The sequence below is a fragment of the Typopeltis vanoorti genome, chromosome 3 (assembly GCF_054136105.1).
Source record: "Typopeltis vanoorti isolate ZY-2024b chromosome 3, IOZ_Tvanoo_1.0, whole genome shotgun sequence".
NCBI classification, from domain to species: Eukaryota; Metazoa; Arthropoda; class Arachnida; order Uropygi; family Thelyphonidae; genus Typopeltis; species Typopeltis vanoorti.
This window is the reverse complement of record NC_143551.1, coordinates 18,204,861-18,223,477: the sequence shown is the minus strand read 5'-3', so window position 1 is coordinate 18,223,477 and position 18,617 is coordinate 18,204,861. Positions and strand designations below refer to the sequence as shown.

Sequence of the window (18,617 nt, the reverse complement as noted above, 5' to 3'; positions counted from 1 at the left end):
GGTGGATGGTTTTATTTCATCAGATTTTTCCAATCCATGCTTGTGTACCCCAGGGCTCTGTGTTTTCACCTACACTTTTTCCCCTATACATCAATGATCTGATCTCTCTCTCTCTCTGATATGCAATCCTATTCATAGCTTTGCTGATGATAGTACTATCCTCTCCTCATCTTCAAAACCTTATAGTGCTCAGGTAAGTAACACTTCAAGATATTCTTTAACCATTGACATTAACACTGATTTCCTCACCATTCTCAAATAGGGGAAGAATAACATTCCAAATTTCAATGCTACCAAAACACATCCCTGTCTCATCTCCAGAAAGAAGAACTATGCCTCCCTCTCCCTCACTTTTGATGATATTCTGCTTGCTAACAGTATCAGTTTTTCTCGTCTTGGGTTAAATTCACATCTAACCTATCCTGTCATAAGCATATCAGTCCATCCCTCCTGCTCAACTCCTGACACTTCATAAAGTTCAAATCTGCCCAATATTAACTGTTCCCACATTTAGGCTGGTGTTCCTGAGATCTCCCTCACATTTGATTGCATTCAGAAACAAGCAGTTTGCTTAATGGATGTGAATACAACATTTAGGAAATATATCAATGAATTCCTTTCTTCTTTCTAACTATGTGTATGTGCCTACACATGGCACAGCCATGTCATAAGTCTAGTGACTTCTTGCATGTAGGGATATATATGTAAAAAGTTGAAATGTGTGCATACATGCACACTCACCTACCATCCAAAAAATTCTCACAGTATTTACCTCTACCTTTTTCATATTGCTATTTAGTGGGTGAACATTTTGGGTGGAATGAGGGATGAAATCCCTCACACCAGCAAGGATAAAATCTGTGACTTGCTTACTGGAAAGGACAATTACAAATGTCTGGATCATAGTCACAGAAGAAACATTCAGACCCTAGAAGTGAAAAGTAGTAGTTCTGGAGGTCATCTCACTTGGGTACAAGGTTGGCAGTGGTTGGAGGGAGGGCAAACTTGAGTGACTGGAAACTTGTGCAAACTCTCCTCTCAGCAATTCAGATTGTTATCAGAGTTTCTGAGAGGAGTGGTGACTTCTATGATATATCTGGAAGAGTAGAACTGGTTAAAAAAAAAAAGGATCAAGGATATTGGGAGAGTGGAGAGGATTATTAGGAATTGAGGCCAGGTGTAAAATTTTGTGTTAGGTCATTGCATATAGCAAAAACTTTGCATCACATCCAGCTTGATTGGTAATATTAGAAAAGGGCAGAGCCAGTTGGAGTTGTGCACATTAAGGTCACCCAGGAAGATGATTTCATTATTTAGATTTATGATTTGGGTAATTATATAAAGTCCAACCTGGAACTTTCTTGAAACATCTTTTGATAAAGCAGTGAACTGCTTTATCAAAATTCTACACTCTACCCACGTGGGTGATGTGGGTAGAATATACCTAATAAAATGGCTGCTCAGTGTATGTAATAGATGAAACAGTGTAAATTTGAATAATTAATAAAACCTTCCATAATAATAAAAGACAACTATTACAACTGTCTTTCTAAAGAAATGCTGATTTTATATACTATAAGAAACTGAATGAAAACAAAGTCGTATTCTTTATAGTCTTATAGTTCTCTAATATATCTTTCAGATTATTCCTGCAGTTACTGGAAAGGACGAGTTCCTCGACAAGGTTGGCTTTATCTTAGTGTGAATCATTTGTGTTTTTACTCCTATCTTTTTGGGAAGGAAACAAAATTAATTATTCGCTGGGTTGATGTTATAGTAGGTATCAATTTTTCTGAAATTATTATTGCAGTTATTCAGTTAACAAAAAGAACTATATTTCTATAGAGTTTAATTGTAATGTAATGTTTTTATATAGAGTTTAACTGTCTGTCTGAACAAAATCCATCTCATATATAGTAATAGCTAGAATCATAAAATTTGGTTATAACATAGCTTCTTATAATGGCAGTGCACAAGCATGGTTTTTCTGAGCTTTTGGCATTAGTATTTCAGGAGGTTTCATGTTGTAGTAACACTCCTAAAAGTTAATAGTACAAATTATCATTGGATAATGGATTAAACCAAGAATATAATTTCTTGGCATCTTTAATTTATAGTCTAACTAAGTGATAACTTTCACTTGGTTAGGTTTAGACAGAACCTAACCAAGTGAAGTTTTACAGACAGAGTATTTTAAAAATAAGGTGACACACCTTTTCACTACTTGTATATGGGAAATATATGACTTCTAAATTACTTCAACCTAGTATCTTTCTGGGTCTGACTCCCATGATCAGACCCAGTAGAGTTTGAAACTGATCTGGATAGTGGCCCTTCCCATAATACATAGTATTATACATGTCTGAAAGGGGATGTACCTTGCATTATGAGGCAATTAAGGTGGTCGATGTGAAAAGCCATTAGCCTCTATATGCAGGTAGCCCAGTTGTGTGTGAAGTATTCATTATTTCACATGAAAACTTTGGTTACTTGTACTTGAATAAAGGAGTAAACTATTATACTTGTTGAAATGGATTTTAATGGTATTGATGCAAACACAGATTGATAAGAAAATAACTATTTATTAACTTAAAAGCTAATATTTCACTGGTATTATATCCAGCATCTTCAGAGCACACAAACAAAGTTTGTTATAAACAGCGAGACAGCCACAATCTGGTGTAGCAATGGGACTAGTATAAGTAATTGCAGCATGCAACACAAGACTAAAGTCCTAATTAGGCGCCATCTAAGTTAAAAAAATAAATTTTTTCAAAAATAAATTCTTCCATCAGTGCTCTACATGATATACTATCTAACATTTTGAACCCAGAGCTATGGGATATCCTGGATAACAGTGGTGCACTCAAGATTTAATCTTGCAGGGGGGGGGGGAGTTGCGTAGACGATTTACGAATACACACTACGCATTGCATACGACCTATGACTGAGCATCTGCAGCGATCGCCAATACATGATAAGTAGTATAGAAATAGAAGACACAACATAAATAAAAAAAATGAATTTTAATTAGAAGAATTTTGGAAAATTTTCTAGTGTTTATTTCCTTTTTCTTTTTGGGGGGGGGGGGGCAGGGCCCTGCATTCCCCTCCCTGGGTACGGCATTGCTGGATAGCATCTCTGACTCTACCACCAACAAAGAATTCGCCAAAGTTAAAAACCAGCACCAAAAGAAATTTGAAATCCTCCAGCAACGCAATGCTATGCAGTGGCCGCAATTACATCAAGATGGCGTTGTGGTGAATTTATCATCAGTAACCTTAACCAAAGAAGCCACAAGTGCATTAAGTCGGGGACACAATTTTGCTGTTACTCCTAAAGAAGTTCCAAAAACCGAAATAATGGCTTCCGTTGAACGTGGGATATACGACCTCAGTTAGACATGGCCAATATCCTAATCCATTCTAAGCCTCCCAAAAATAGTATCCCACATAAAGAAATAATGGCCCTTAAAGAGCTATGCAATAATAACCACATTACCATAACCAAATCAGACAAAGGAAACACAACTGTAGTGATGAATACAACAGAATATGAAAGCAAAATGCATGCACTTCTCCAAGACCAGTCAACATATCAAATCATGGATCGAGATCCCACCAACTCACAAAAGAATAAGGTGTGCAAGTTATTAAACAAAGTCACTTCCTGGCCAAAAGAAACAGTCAACAAACTCAAACCCTTTCATGTTAAAACACCCAGGATATATGGAATTCACAAATCCAAAAATTCACAAATAAGGTACACCTTTACTCCATATTGTAGATAGTATAAACAGGCCTACATATAAACTAGTTAAACATTTAGCCAAACTATTAGCCACTTGCACAAACAATTCTCCCTCTTTTTTTAAAAATTTTACCCACCTAAAAAGTATTTTAGAAAACCACATCTTAAATAGTTCAGACTTAATGGTGAGTTTTGATATTATTCACGAATGTACCATTAACTGAAACACTTAACTTACTAAATTCACAATTTCCCCCTGATATTTTTCAGCTATTTAAATTCACAGTACAGGCAGGTTATTTTACATAGAAAGGGAAAATATACAATCAATTAGATGGGACAGCTATGGGACCCCCCCCCCCCCAGCCAACTTCTACATAGAACATCTGGAAAAGTTAGCTATCAACACTGCCTCTCTCAAATCCAGTCTCCGGCTATGCTATGTTGATGATGTGTTTACTATTTGGCCACATGGCCCAGACACATTGTATACCTTTTTAGTGCATCTAAATAGCCAGCACCCTAAAATCCACTTTACAATGGAACTAGAAGCCAATTACTGCTTGCCCTTCCTGGACATGCTGATCACACGTCTTCCAGAAGATTCCTTATCATTCTCAGTTTATAGAAAATCCACACATACAGGAAGATATTTACACAAACAATCACACCATCACCCTTCTCAACAATATGGTATCTTAAAAACACTAACCCATAGAGCTAGAGCAATTTGTTCCAATGACATTGCTCTCACTGCTGAACTTTCTCACCTGCATCACACCTTCCTGACCAATGGCTATAATCCCCATAAGATAGATAAAATACTAAATGCTCCTTAAAAATCCTCCCACTGTCACCATCCCATACATTAAAGGCACATCTGAAAAGATATCTAGGGTGCTTAACAAACACCAACTACACACTGTATTTAAACCTTATGTGAAATTGGCAACTCTCATCCATTCACCTGAGGACAGATTCTCTCCTTTTATTGCATCCAGGAGTCTCTGAAGTGCCCTGTTCATGTCATCCATCCTACTAAGGACAGACAGGAAGAACTGTGGACATCTGCCTCACTGAACACAAAAAAAATATCCGGCACTTTCGCTATGGCAAGTCGGGTCTAGCAGACCATTTTTTGTATACCCCTGCACACAGGGTCAATTGGGAAAAAAAAAAGTACTGCACAGAAGTTTCTACAAGTCAGAGAGGTTGTTCCTGGAATCAACAGAAGCTTTAAAACATACTCCCAACCTCAACAAGTATGGCTGTATAAATCTAACAAAGATTTGGGAGACAGTCATCCTAAGACCAAATTAATTTTTTTTTTCAAATCTTTGGACTACTATTTTTCAAAACTTTCAAAGATTACTAATTGGACTAGTATTTTTCAAAACTTCGGACTACTGTTTTTTTTTTTTTTTTTTTTTTTTTTTTTTTTTTTTTTTTTTTAACTTAGATGGTGCCTAATTAGGACTTTAGTCTTGTGTTGCACTCTGTAATTACTTATACTAGTCCCACTGTTACACTGGATTGTGGTTGTCTCACTGTTGTAACAAACTTTGTTTGTGTGCTTTGAAGATGCTGGATATAATACCAGCGAAATATTAGCTTTTAAGTTAATAAATAGTTATTTTCTTATCAATCTGTGTTTGCATCAATATCGTTAAAATTCAATTCAACATGTGTGACGAATACATAAACTTTTCCACACGGTTAAACTATTATACTGTCTGCACTTCATGGCTCTGTGAAGTCCATCTATTTCTTTAAGCATTTGAAAGTTCTACAACTTGCTTTTGTAATTTTGATGAGGTAACATAGTTGTTATTGTTTCAAATGTTTGTAACATCTAGACTTGTTAGAAAGTCCAATGGTTCTATCACCATCAGATTATATTCCTTATTTATTTTTTTAAGGACTCCATTTTTTTCTTTATGATAAAAGTTTTATGATCTCACCAACTATGATAAAAACACAACTCTTCCAAACACTTGTTAGTTCCCAGAATTTACAGGGTTTTGTTCTATGTATCTTCAGGGAATTAACCTCCAATCTCTACAAACATCTGTCAATTTGCAACATGCCACATGTAGGAAAAAATAATAGCCCCCTCCCCTCCTCTCTCTCTATATATATATTACAGTTCATATCATTGAAAAAAAACTAAGGAATTACTAATAGAATGAGTCAGCTTTTGCAAGTCTAGATGTTACAAATCTGTCTACAAATTTCTCTGTAGAAGAAACAGAACTGTCATTAAATCTTTTCCCATGGTGATAGCAAAAACTTTCTTCCTGTTTCAAGAAAAATATTATTTATAGAAAAGAGTGTCTTGTATGCTCATCACTATGCTTCTAGCCAATTTATTTATGGAGTCATTTGAAAACAGAGCCCTGGTAAACTACCATCAAAAACTCAAAATATGGCTGCATTATGTAGATAATATATTCATCATCGTCTGGCCAGGTTCAATGAAACAAGTAGAATTCATAGACTATCTGAACAACCTACATCCATACATACATATGTTTCACTCTTGAACTTGAAAACAACACTCTACCATTTCTTGATGTACTTCTAGGGATCGCTGAAGAGAACAGACTCACTTATTTGTTGTATAGAAAGCCTACCCACACCAGAAGATACCTCCATTACACATCTCATCCTGTATGAAAGATGAAACAGAGCATAGAACATCTCTTGTAATGTAGAGAATTGAGAACTTAAAAAATCAACTTTACTCTATCTGAAAATGGATATTAGTACAAGATGATCAACAGTATCTCCCCCCCCCCCCAGGTAACAGCAAATAACCATGAATACAAAAGTACAGTAATCCTCCTTATATTCACCATGTAAGAGACAAAATTTCTAAAACACTTGGAGCATAATATAAAATACAGCATAATATATAAAAATTGCTTTCGCCTCTCATGAATATATCATGATTTTGACAGCCTCCTTTATTATCTCATTCACTCCTGTAAAAAAAAACACTAGGAATTTATAAACTCTTCTATTCATGCAGCATAGATCTATATGTCAGAATATGTTAAAGATGTGGAAAACACAAATCTGGAATACCTTATCCCATACTATTCAAAAGAACAGAAATATGCCATTCATAGACGATTAACTACTTTGTCAGAAAATTCAAGAAAGTTTCTTAAGCCAGCTGAATCTGTAGCAATACCTCAAGCAAATTGTTCATCTACCAGATAGAATTCCTGGCAATCCTCTCCACTGACCCAACATTTTGGAACTTTTCTTAACCAGTTCCAGGTACACTGATAAAGTGATCACTCCTCTTGGTAATCAGATCACAACCTCATCCAAGTTTCATTCCAATGAAATGCCATCTGCTAAACCATCACAAATGTCTCTAGCACTATAACAATATCAAGAGGAAAGATCTCTGAGACTTACTCCTCCTTTACATGATCAGACCCCTGTTTCCATTCTGCAGATCGTTATTGTGATCTTGTTAGAGAAATTATCCTTTGGAATGAAAACCTTCATTTCCTCTTTCTTAGTTCTAGGCGGCCTTAGTTTTCCAAAAAGTGTGCCATGGAGGTCCAAGAAAAAAAGCTTATCATAAGTGGCATAAGACAAAATCTTTAGTTACAGTCACAGTCTATACTGAAGCCACACTTGCAAAACCATCATTAATGGAACTAAATTTGACTACAAAAGTATTAAAATATAGAAAATTCACCACCTGAGGTCAGCAGCAGTGGTTGTACTTTTTGATTCCTCACCAAAAGCTGCTGGGCACAACTTCTGTCCAACTGTGCTCCCATCTCTCTATCTCTCATTTAGATAGTAGTACTGCAACATCATCATGACATCATTCTTCTCATCCAACTCCTGCATTGATAACTAAAGCAAATTGCTTTTTTTTTTTTCTAGAGCATTGCATGCTTCCTATGATCTTCTGCCAGAAAGACATTAAAGGAAACTTGAAACAATATAAAAAGGCTTAATAGCATCCCACTAATTGCATTCAAGAGATGTGCTCCTAAACTACCACCTGTGCTTTATCATCTCTGGACTATATTATGATTAAATGTTAGAAGTATGGTCATTTTTAGACCGAATGGCTTGGCTCTCCCATCTCTGCCTAGTAAAGATCATGAAAACAAAGACTGTAAGAACAAAACACTGACATGCCCTAGTTCTGAGGGAGATCACTCAGTGTACTCCCAAGCTTGCCAGAGGTGGAAGGATGAAAAGGAGATCCAAGAAATAAAAACCAAGCAGAGTATCCCATATCAGGAGGTGAAGATGCAGTGTACCACAAAAAGTAGCAGCATCTAGTGGTAAATCCTCTTATGCTTAGAAGGCACCTGTAAATGAAATGTCAGTTGTTATCTTAATGTGTATGTTGGTCTCACCTCACAGCTACAACATCCACGAACACTATGATATATGCTTGCTCCCTTTAGAGCATGCATATCAAAGAGAAAAAGTGATGTGGGTTCACTCCCCTTGATATACCAAAAATGGTTCAACTAAAAAAGAATCCACTAGTAAAAAAAATAATGGAAAATGTGCTGCAGAGAATCAAGAACTTATCTCCAGATCCATTAATAGATATGGTGAATATCTCCATTCTCTTGCATGAAAACAATTAATATACCTAATGACATAGAGGGAGTTCAATTTGACGTCTCATCTTGAATATTTTTCTCGAGGAAAGAAAGAAATGATGGATACTGGTGGTTCCCAATTCTCCAAAAAGAAAAATCCAAGGCCAGGGAAAATAAGACCTCATAACATCAGAAGCCAGTTTGACATGGCCATAAATAAATAATGAAAAATTTCTACAATGGAATTTTCATGGATTTCATCAAAATATTTATCACATCAAGAATCTTGTGTAGAAGTACCAATGTGCTTTTGCCTGCAGTAAACATACTTTAATCCCAGTGAGGATCCAGCATTACAAAATGTAACCCTCTTCACAAGGATAGGAAATGGGATGGACCTGCCAATCCCATTTCAAGTCTTCTGCCATCCTTGCTGGCGACTATACTTCCTTCAAGCAATGGCCATTTAATACTAATGCAGAAGCAGTCATCCGATCTTAGTTGGAACTCTAATAAAGCATGCTGCATTTACCTTCCTCCTCAGTTTTCTTTTATATGAAAAAATTGTATGCCAAACATATTTCTCAAGATAACCTTAATGACATCATATTACAGTTACCATTTCTCTTTTAATAAGGGATTTAAATGGACACAATACCCTGTTGGATAGTACCCACACCAACATCGTAGTAAGAGATTTTGAACATATTCTTGAGAAACAACTTTGCTTACCAGGATACAATCTAGCTTCCACAAACATTACTCAAAAGACAAAAACATTATTCAACTGGTCATCTAGTCTGACTGAAGCATCCATTAAAGTTTCTTTCCTAAAATGTGAGCACTTATTATTCAGTTTTCTTTTATATGAAAAAATTGTATGATACTGTTTGGAGATTTGGAATATTGAAAGACCAAGTTTTCCAAGTCCAATTGGGAACCACTCTTTCTCTCTCCCTATTGTATAACCTAAGAGGAGAATGTCCTGCAAGGTTCAGTTTTAATCATCATGCTTTTTTTTTTTTTGCAATCAAGGCTAACTCAGTAACCAAACAACTCTAAGTAATGTCCTTTATGTTGATGACTTTGCCATCTTCTGCCATTCATGTAATATGAGGATCTTCAAAATGGGCACTTGCAAATCATCATCAAATTCCTGACATGTCAAGGGGTGTGCAGGATATATAGTACTACATAAAAAGCTCATATGACCACTAACTTCCTATCTACAATTTTCCTCCAAATCAATCTGTTACATGTCAAGACGACAACATTATCAAATCTTATATTTCTGTCTTCTAACACACTTTTTACTATATCAATCCACCTATATATCTTGGTCCTCCTCTGGGTCTTTTTCTGCCAACCTGGCAGAGAACACTTATTTTTTATTATTATTATTATTACGGGCAACTCCAAGGAGTCCTTAGACTCATCGAGGGAGGCCCTAAATATCATATCAAGAACAACTATTCAACATCCACACGGTATCTATCATACTTTGCCTTGAACTCATTCACAGTCATGGCACCCACAACAGACTCTGGCAACTTATTCCACTCATTCACCACTCTCCAAATAAAAAACTTAGCTCTAACAACCTTGCTAACCACACTCTTGCCCAGTTTCCATGGATGGCCCCTAGTCCTCCCACCGTCAGTCCTGTTCTGAAAAATATCCTCTGAATTAATCTTATAGAAACCCTTCAGTAATTTGAATGTCTCAATCATATCACCCCTTTTCCGCCTATCAACCAATTTCTGCAACCCACAAATAGTTTTGCTAACCTTTCCTCTCCCATTTTGTTTAGGTGACCATACCACCTTAGATTAGCTTTCCTAACACATTCCTGGATGCAAACAATGCAAACCAACAAAATATTCAAGTTCTTTCCTGATATCCTCATTTTTAATATGATATTGCCATTGATGGCATCTGTTCATGCTCCTAATTTTTCTCAGGACTTATATCTGCGGTCTCTAGTCTTTGGTCAAGTGTTTTACTTCTGACCCGGCTCTCAGATCCATAAGTTAAATTGGTTTGCACAATGTCTTATATACAGCTAATTTAGCCTTTTGACTAATTTCTCTCTTATTCCATATAAATTTATTTGACTTCCTAACATACCAGCTTTGTTGATTCTGTTGTCTATTTCCATATTTAATTTGCCACCTTCACTAAAAATTGTGCCTAAGTAGCTGAAATGTTTTACTTGTTTGTAGATTCACAATGCAGTTGATATTTTCAATGATGCATATTTTCATTGTCTTTGTCTTGTTATTGCTGACCTTCATACCATATTTATTACAACAGTTACTCAATTTAGTCAAGAAATCTTGCAGATTTGTACTGGATTTATTTAGAAGTATAACATCACCAACATAAAGTAAAGAGCTAAGATTAATATCTCCACTTTTAATATCAGGTTTAATACCACTTTCCTTCATAATGTAATCCATATAGTTAAGGAATAACAGACAGGATAATGTACATACTTGTCTGACACCAGATTTAACATTAAAACATCTTCCTGTACTTCTTTCAGTTCTAACTGCTGACTTACAACTCAAATAAAGATTAACTATTCCTTGATGTAATGCCCCATTGGCACCATACAACTGTAGTGTTTAGAATAGCTTTTCTCTTGGCACCTTGTCATATGCCTTTTCCAGATCTACAAAACTAAAATACAGATCTTTATATTCCCATGATTTCTCAACTATTCTTCTTAAAGTGAAAATTTGATCCTGACAGCCTCTTTTTCCCTGAATCCAGCTTGTTCTTCACCAAGTTTCCCTTCCACAATCCTTCTCAACTGTTTCTCAAGTACACTTGTATAAATCTTACCTGGAACACTCAGTAGAAAAATACCTCTGTAATTCCACTGTAAGACTTTTTTTTTCGAATATCATCTACTGATCGAATATCATCTACTCCTCCTGCTTTCCCATATTTCAGGCTTTTGATGGCTTTTTCTACTTCAAGTATGGATATGTATTCCTGACTATAAGTTTCAGTAAGGAAATACCGTGAGTAGACATATTACTAACTATTATAATAACGGAATTAACTCACGTCAATTATTCTTTATTCGTAGAATTTTCACCTGGGTATCACAGGCATCACCAGTAAAGGTACAAGGCTAATTAAACAATAACTGAATTATATTCACAAAGCACCACCGCAGTAGCTAAGGTTAAATTTCCTAAATTTATTTTAATAATTATTATTATTTATTTATTTTAATTTTAATTTTAATTATTTAAATTTAATTATTTACTTAATTATTAAATAATAATTATTTAATTATTCAATTATCATCATCATCATTAAACAGATCCGATGGTTTACATCCCCCCCCCCTCTGTGGGAGATAGTACTTTATAAAGCAGCAAATCTTTCCTAACATATAATTGTATACACACACACACACACACACACACACACATATATATATATACAGGAATACCTTGTATAGCACGGTTAATTGGTTCCAAGAAGCATCCGCACTATGCAAAATCACATTGTTTGAGGTCTATTTATAAAGGTTTTCAATTTAGTTTGTTTATTACAAAAATTTAGGATAATAAAAATGTTTAAAAATGAAAAAAATTGTTATTTTTATTAACTAAATAGCAAATAAATTCCTTTTGAACTGATATAAAAGTTGTAGAAAACAAAACACATATTGCTTCAATTTTAGCATACAGTAATTTACTTTTTACCAAAGTAGTCTTTTAGTGTTCGTTGAACCATCCTTGTCTTCTTTATCTCTTCAAGTACTGGATCTCTGTAGCATTTGATGGCATTATTGAGACTTTGTCTCACTTTCATGTTTCTTTTCAAATTCGGGTTGGCATTTATGAGAAAGTCGGAAGCTTCATCGATTTTTCTCACAAAAGTTGAAAGGTCAGCAAAGGAAAATTCTTCAACCATGACATCAGTGGGGTCATTTTCGTCTTCTTCTTGCTTCATAGGCTCTTTGTTGTTCCAACTCCAAAAGGGTTTCATCATCCAGATCATTTGAATGAGAATCAATACGTTCGTTCACATTGTTACACTCTAAACTTGTAAAACCAAGATCTTTGTCCATCTGCACAATTTCTGTTGAGATTTCCTCTTTCTGTGTTGTAAAGGCAACAAAGTCCTTTGAACAATGCGGCAAGATATTATGTTATACGGCTCTCATGTTGCTTTGAGTCACCGCTTGCCAAGATTCATAAATATTTTGAATGGCATCTTTTATGTTAAATTTCTTCCAAAATTCCCTCCAAGTCCAAGAATCTTCTTCTGCTGCAGCTTTAATAGCTTGAGCAAACATTCGTCTTAAATAGTAAGCCTTGAAAGTGGAGATAACGTCTTGATCAATCGGCTGCAGAATCGATGTTGTGTTTGGAGGAAAAAAATGAATCTTGACATTTTCATCTAAGTCAGTCAATAGAGTTGGATGGCCTGGAACATTGTCTAATAAAAGCAAAATTTTGAAAGGAAAATCATTCTTTTTACAATAGCTTTTAACTTCAGGGCAAAAACAAGTTTCAAACCAGTCTCCGAAAATTGAATGAGTCACCCACGCTTTTTTATTCGAACGCCAATGAACAGGTAAATTGTTCTTTGTAAAGCCCTTAAGAGTTCTTGGGTTTTCCGCTCTGTACACTAACAGTGGTTTCAAGTTTAAATCACCTGTTGCATTACCTCCTAGTAAAAGTGTCAATCGGTCTTTTGACACTTTATACCCAGCTTGTGTTTTTTCTTTCTCTGCTAGAAATGTGCGCGATGGCATTCTTTTCCAGAACAAGCCAGTCTCGTCAGTGTTAAAAATTTGATCATCTGTGTAGCCTTCCTTCTCAATAAGCTCCTTCAATTCATTGGGAAATAATTCTGCAGTTTTAGTGTCAGCACTTGCGCTTTCACCTTGGTTATGGAGTCCCATACGTTTTTTGAAATTGTAGAACCACCCGCGACTTGCTATAAAAGTTTCACTTGCTGTACCTCCTTCACTTTCGCTTTTATTTTGTCATATAGACTTGTTGCTTTTGCCTGGATTATCATTTGACTCAAAGGAATCTTTTTCTGATTACAATCTTCGATCCAGATCATTAGCAGGCGTTCCATATTTTCCATTGTAGAAGATCGAGTTCTCGTGATCACTTTTGACATATAAGACGCGGTGCTCATTCCATGTTGTTTAATCTTTTCTTTGCTCTGAATCATTGTTCGTACGGATGACTCGTTCATTGAATTCTCACGTGCTATTTTAGCAAACGAAGTGCCATTCTCGTGACATTTTATAATTTCAAGTTTCTTCTCTAATGTCAACCACTTGCGTTTTTTTTTGTTACTGCAACAGTGTCCTCTTTGTTTTGTTTCTTTTCACTCATACTTAAATAATAAAAAAATTTTAAATACTAATATTAACGTAAATAATAAAATGCCGCGGGGAAAGAACATGCCTATATGAGAGCAAATCAAATAATTACTGGCTCTCGACTGTCACTTGCGGTGCCCGGGAGTCGTTGGTCAGTGTTGACAATGTCAGTGTAATAATGATAAGTGTAATAATAAAAACCGTGTTAGACCAAAACCCGAGTTGTTCAAAACCGCGCTATACAAGGTATTCCTGTATATTAAAAAAAAAAAAATTAATTATAATAATTGAATAATTAAATAATTATTATTTAATAATTAAGTAACTAAATAATTAAATTTAAATAATTATAATAAAAATAAAATAAAATAAATAAATAATAATAATTTAAATAAATTTAGGAAATTTAACCTTAGCTACTGAGGTGGCGCTTTGTGAATATAATTCAGTTATTGTTTAATTAGCCTTGTACCTTTACTGGTGATGCCCTTTGAAGTCCTTGAAATGGAATGCTCTGATTTTGCACCTGTTTATTTACGCAAATGGTTCAAATTCAAAAGATTCAGTGGGATATCTGTTGTCTTCTGAGATAGTTTAATATCTGCTCAGATGGTAATGGAATGTAACAACTTCACTACTGAGCTGTATGCAATAGAACTTGCTTTAAACTACATAAGACTAGAATATGGTATATTTAGAATGTTATTATTGTATAGGCTTTTAATACCTGGTTGGTTTTATATATGTTTTTTCTGAATTTCTTTACACCTGCTTTCATGCCACATGTTTTTATATACACTTATTTCTATGCATGTTTATGCTGTTGATTTATTTATTTATCAAGTAATTATTATCTAACATGCTGTTATGATTTGTATTGGCATAGTAGGACATTAGATGTTCTTTCACATTAAACTCATAACCAAACCATACAAGGATTTAGTTATAACGAGAATCATTGGTAAGGTAATATTAGTATTAATAATCTTAAGATTTCCTCAGCAGGATACTTTTTTTTAACATGTATCTTTTCAGTAAAATTTTTATTTGTATATTCAGTATAAGACTTTATTTGATTTTCCTTAAACCCTCCAAAACTGATGATAATAAAAATAAATAAATAAAAATAAACTTTATAGTTATGCAGGAGGGACTTTATGAAGTGATTTATCTTTTCTTCTAGCAAATAGAAAGAAGTAATTCTGTTCTTTTTCCTGAGAGTATATGTGTTTCTACAAGAGAAAAGAATGTAAGTTGATTAACTATGTAATAATCTTGTAATTAAATTGCAAATTAATATAAATACTCTGTGACTTATATAAGGCAAAAGGGTTGCTCTGCAAATCTATTTACACAAGCTCTCAATCCTTCGTTCTTATGGTGGTTTATGGATCATACCATTAAAGATTGTAAACATATCTTACATGGTATTAGTGTCATAAATGGGCTGAAAGTTGGATAATCCAGGAACACTATGAGGTAAAACATAGAAATTTTCAAGCCTCTTCAGATCTCAAATAATCAAGGTGGTGGTCTCATATCAACTGACGAAATTCCATCACCTAAAGCTATTTACAAACATCTGTGCCTTCATTGGAATTTTAACCCACATCCTGTTAATTGAAGATTAGAAGAGATCCACTCAGACAAACAGGACAACACACACTTTTTAAAAAAATGTTTATATATCATCATCAATTTCCTGATATGTACCTCAAGGAGTGTTTAGGTTACTATGACACCACTAAGAGTGTTTACATTATTAATCTCTTATCAGCAATTTTCCTCCAAACCAATCTATTAATTGTGTGCACTCCAATATTGTCATATCTAACATTTAATGCTTGTAAGACTAGAATATAGTCTTACAAGCACTAAATTGGGGTCTCTTTTCTGCTATCTTGACAATCAAACACCTGTTTTGCTAACCTTTCTTCACCTATTCTATTTACGTGGCCATACTACCTTAGATTACTCTGTTGACACATTCTTGAATGCTAATAATGTCAAATTCCTTTCTAATATCTTCATTTTTAATAGTATTCTGCTATTGATTCACTCTCCTAATTTTTCTCACAACACTCATATCTGTGATCTCTAGTCTTTGATCAAGTGCTTTATCTCTAAATCAACTTTTAGATCCATAGCTTAAAACTGGTTTGAACACCGTCTTGTATACTGCTAGTCTGGTGTTTTGGCTAATTTCTTATTTCATATTAATTTATTCAGCTGGCTCCTCACCATACAGGCTTTGCATATTCTGTTGTCTATTTCCAGAATTAACCTGCCATCTTCATTAAAAAAAACTGTATCTAAATAGCTGAAATATTTTACTTGTTCTATAGGATTTCCATTCAGAATGCAGCTGAAGTTTCTATGTCAACTTTATATATGATTGTTATAATTTGTTACAGCTGTTATTCAATTTAGTTAGTGAATCCTGGAGATTTGCACTAGATGTGTTTAGGAGTACAACATCATCTGCATAAAGCAAAGAGCTAAGTTTGACATCTCCAATTTTAACATCAGGCTTGATGCCACTTTCTTTCATAATGTGATCTATATAAATGATAAATAAGAGTGGAAATAATTGTGCATCCTTAAAGGTCTTTAGCAAGCACAAGGCACTTTTGTATTAAACTGAATATTTCTTATATCATTTATGTACAAATTAAACAGTAGTAGTCCTAGCACTGAACCTTGCAGTACACCACTAGTTACCTGGATTCTGCCCCTCCATATGCTACTTTTTGATATTTGTCCAGCAGCCATCCTCTTATCCAGCTAACCAGTGTCATATCCATCTCCATTTATTCTAATTTGCATAACAGTGTTCCATGTGGTATTCTATTAACTGCCTTTACAAAATCCAGCTGAATCATCATTAGCCATTTTCTTTATCCAACTCGGCTAGCACTCTATTATAAAAAGTTAGTGAATTACTAAGCCACAACCGATCCTTAACAAAGTCGCATTGTCCCTCATAGAGGATCATATTCTTATCCACATATTTCTAAATTCTCTTTGTGACCAATTTTTCCAGTACTTTTACCACTACCACTCCTGAGATACTAATTGGTCTATAATTTGCTACTGTAGTCTTTGAATATCCCTTATGCAAGGGAATTATTTTGTCCTTTTTCCACTCCCTTGGAACTCTTCCAAAGCTGAGACTTAAATTAAAGAGCCTAGTCAGAGTCATTGCACATCCCCTCACAACACTAGCTAATATCCCATCAAATCCAATAGCTGTAGTCACATTGAGATTCTGTAATATCCCAAGAACCTCCAATTTATTTATCTCTGTACCTCAGTTGGTATAGACGAAGCCCTTTGGTCAGAAATACCTGGGTTCGATTCCCATCCATGACGTGAGGAACTTTTATTTGGTCTCTTTTGACTAAAGTTGAGTTAGCTGGTCTCATACAGAAGTAGAGGTTTTTCTCACCAGGAAACTCGTGTTTTTCGTCCCTCAGAACAGGCAAACCGGCCCTGTGAACACACATGGATTACAGTCATGAATACTTACAACAGTATGTGGAAGAGATAGGATCCTCACCATATGTTGTTACACCTGTAGTTGGCTGTGAGTTACATCATGGTAGTCAACCTCCTGGATAGGATATGGCACTTGAATGAGAATTGGTTCTTACGTAAGTCTGTCACATATGTCAAAGCATTAACCTTACTTGTATGATATACCCTTGCAAAATGGTGTCATTCAATAACTCCAGTCTTTTATCTGCTTCTGTCACCTCATCACCATCAGCACTCTTTAAGGTTCATCTTCCATAGTCATTCTTCCTCTTGCTTGCCATATAATGAAAGAACTCTTTGGGATTTCCTTTAGCCTGTTTGGCTAGATTCTCCTCATAATCTGATTTTGCCTTCCTTACCATGCTGGTCACCTTTCTCCTTATATACCTCCACAGCATTTTCTTCTTCTGCAGCTCATGCTTAATGATATCACTCATCCATCTAACTCCTATCTGATTAATCCTCCTTACCTTAGGTATACAATTTAATATTGCTTCCTCTAGATATCCCTTGACTATTTCCCATATACTACTAACATCCTGTATTGCAGGGTTTTATGCCGTGACACAGATTCAAGCTTCCTCCTAAGCTTGTCATAATCATCTATCTTATAGTTCCTCACATGCCTATTCTTGAAAGAATATTCCTCACATGGTCACTTTCTCCAATTGTAGACAATGTGGCCACCTTAGTTATGGATAGCTGCTCTGTTCTAATTCTATGACCGGTTTCAATACCATCACACACCTAGTTCTCTCCACCACATGCTGCCTCCAGTAAGTGTATAAATTATTTTTCCTTCCTGCCATGTGATCTTTCTAGTCTGTAACTCCATAGTTGATGTCCTCCATAACAATCACCTGACCTGCACTTGTACTAATTGCCGATGCACATCTTTGAGATCATTCATGGAATCCCCAGGCCTGTAGCAGCAACCAACTGTATATTTTGGCTTACTGGCCTTGCTCTCACACCAGACTGCATCAAATGAACAGCCATCTTCCAATCTACCTCCTGTTCTATTTTTTGGCTGCAATTCATTTGCTATCACCAGCAGTACCTCTCCTTCTTCTATCTTCTTTATCTTTGCTGAAAATACTAAATCCTTCACATTCTGTCCCTGTAATTATGTCATTTGCTGTTAGCCAAGTCTCACTAACCAATGCCCAAAACTCCTCTCTCTTGTTCCTGATACTTCTGGCATTAGTTTATAGAAACTGCAGCATCCCTTTAGGACCCCAATCACCCTTACTTCCTGAATTGACCACCCTATTCAGTATTTTTGCTTGAGAGACTACATTCTGTACTTGGTCATTCTCACACTCACTTGCGTCATGGATGCCTTCACACACACACACAGTCTTCCTGAT

At 35.3% G+C, this 18,617-nt stretch overlaps 1 protein-coding gene across 2 annotated transcripts in view; it reads left to right on the top strand.

Annotated features, from left to right (window-relative positions):
- Tbc1d8-9 (TBC1 domain family member 8/9) overlaps positions 1 to 18,617 on the top strand; it is a 571,393-nt gene that overhangs the window by 138,002 nt on the left and 414,774 nt on the right. For both annotated transcript variants that reach the window (XM_090415485.1, XM_090415484.1), the window contains exons 6-7: positions 1,643 to 1,776; positions 14,894 to 14,959. In XM_090415485.1, coding sequence (XP_090271611.1) covers positions 1,643 to 1,776; positions 14,894 to 14,959 — 200 coding nt within the window. The remainder of the gene's footprint in view (positions 1 to 1,642; positions 1,777 to 14,893; positions 14,960 to 18,617) is intronic.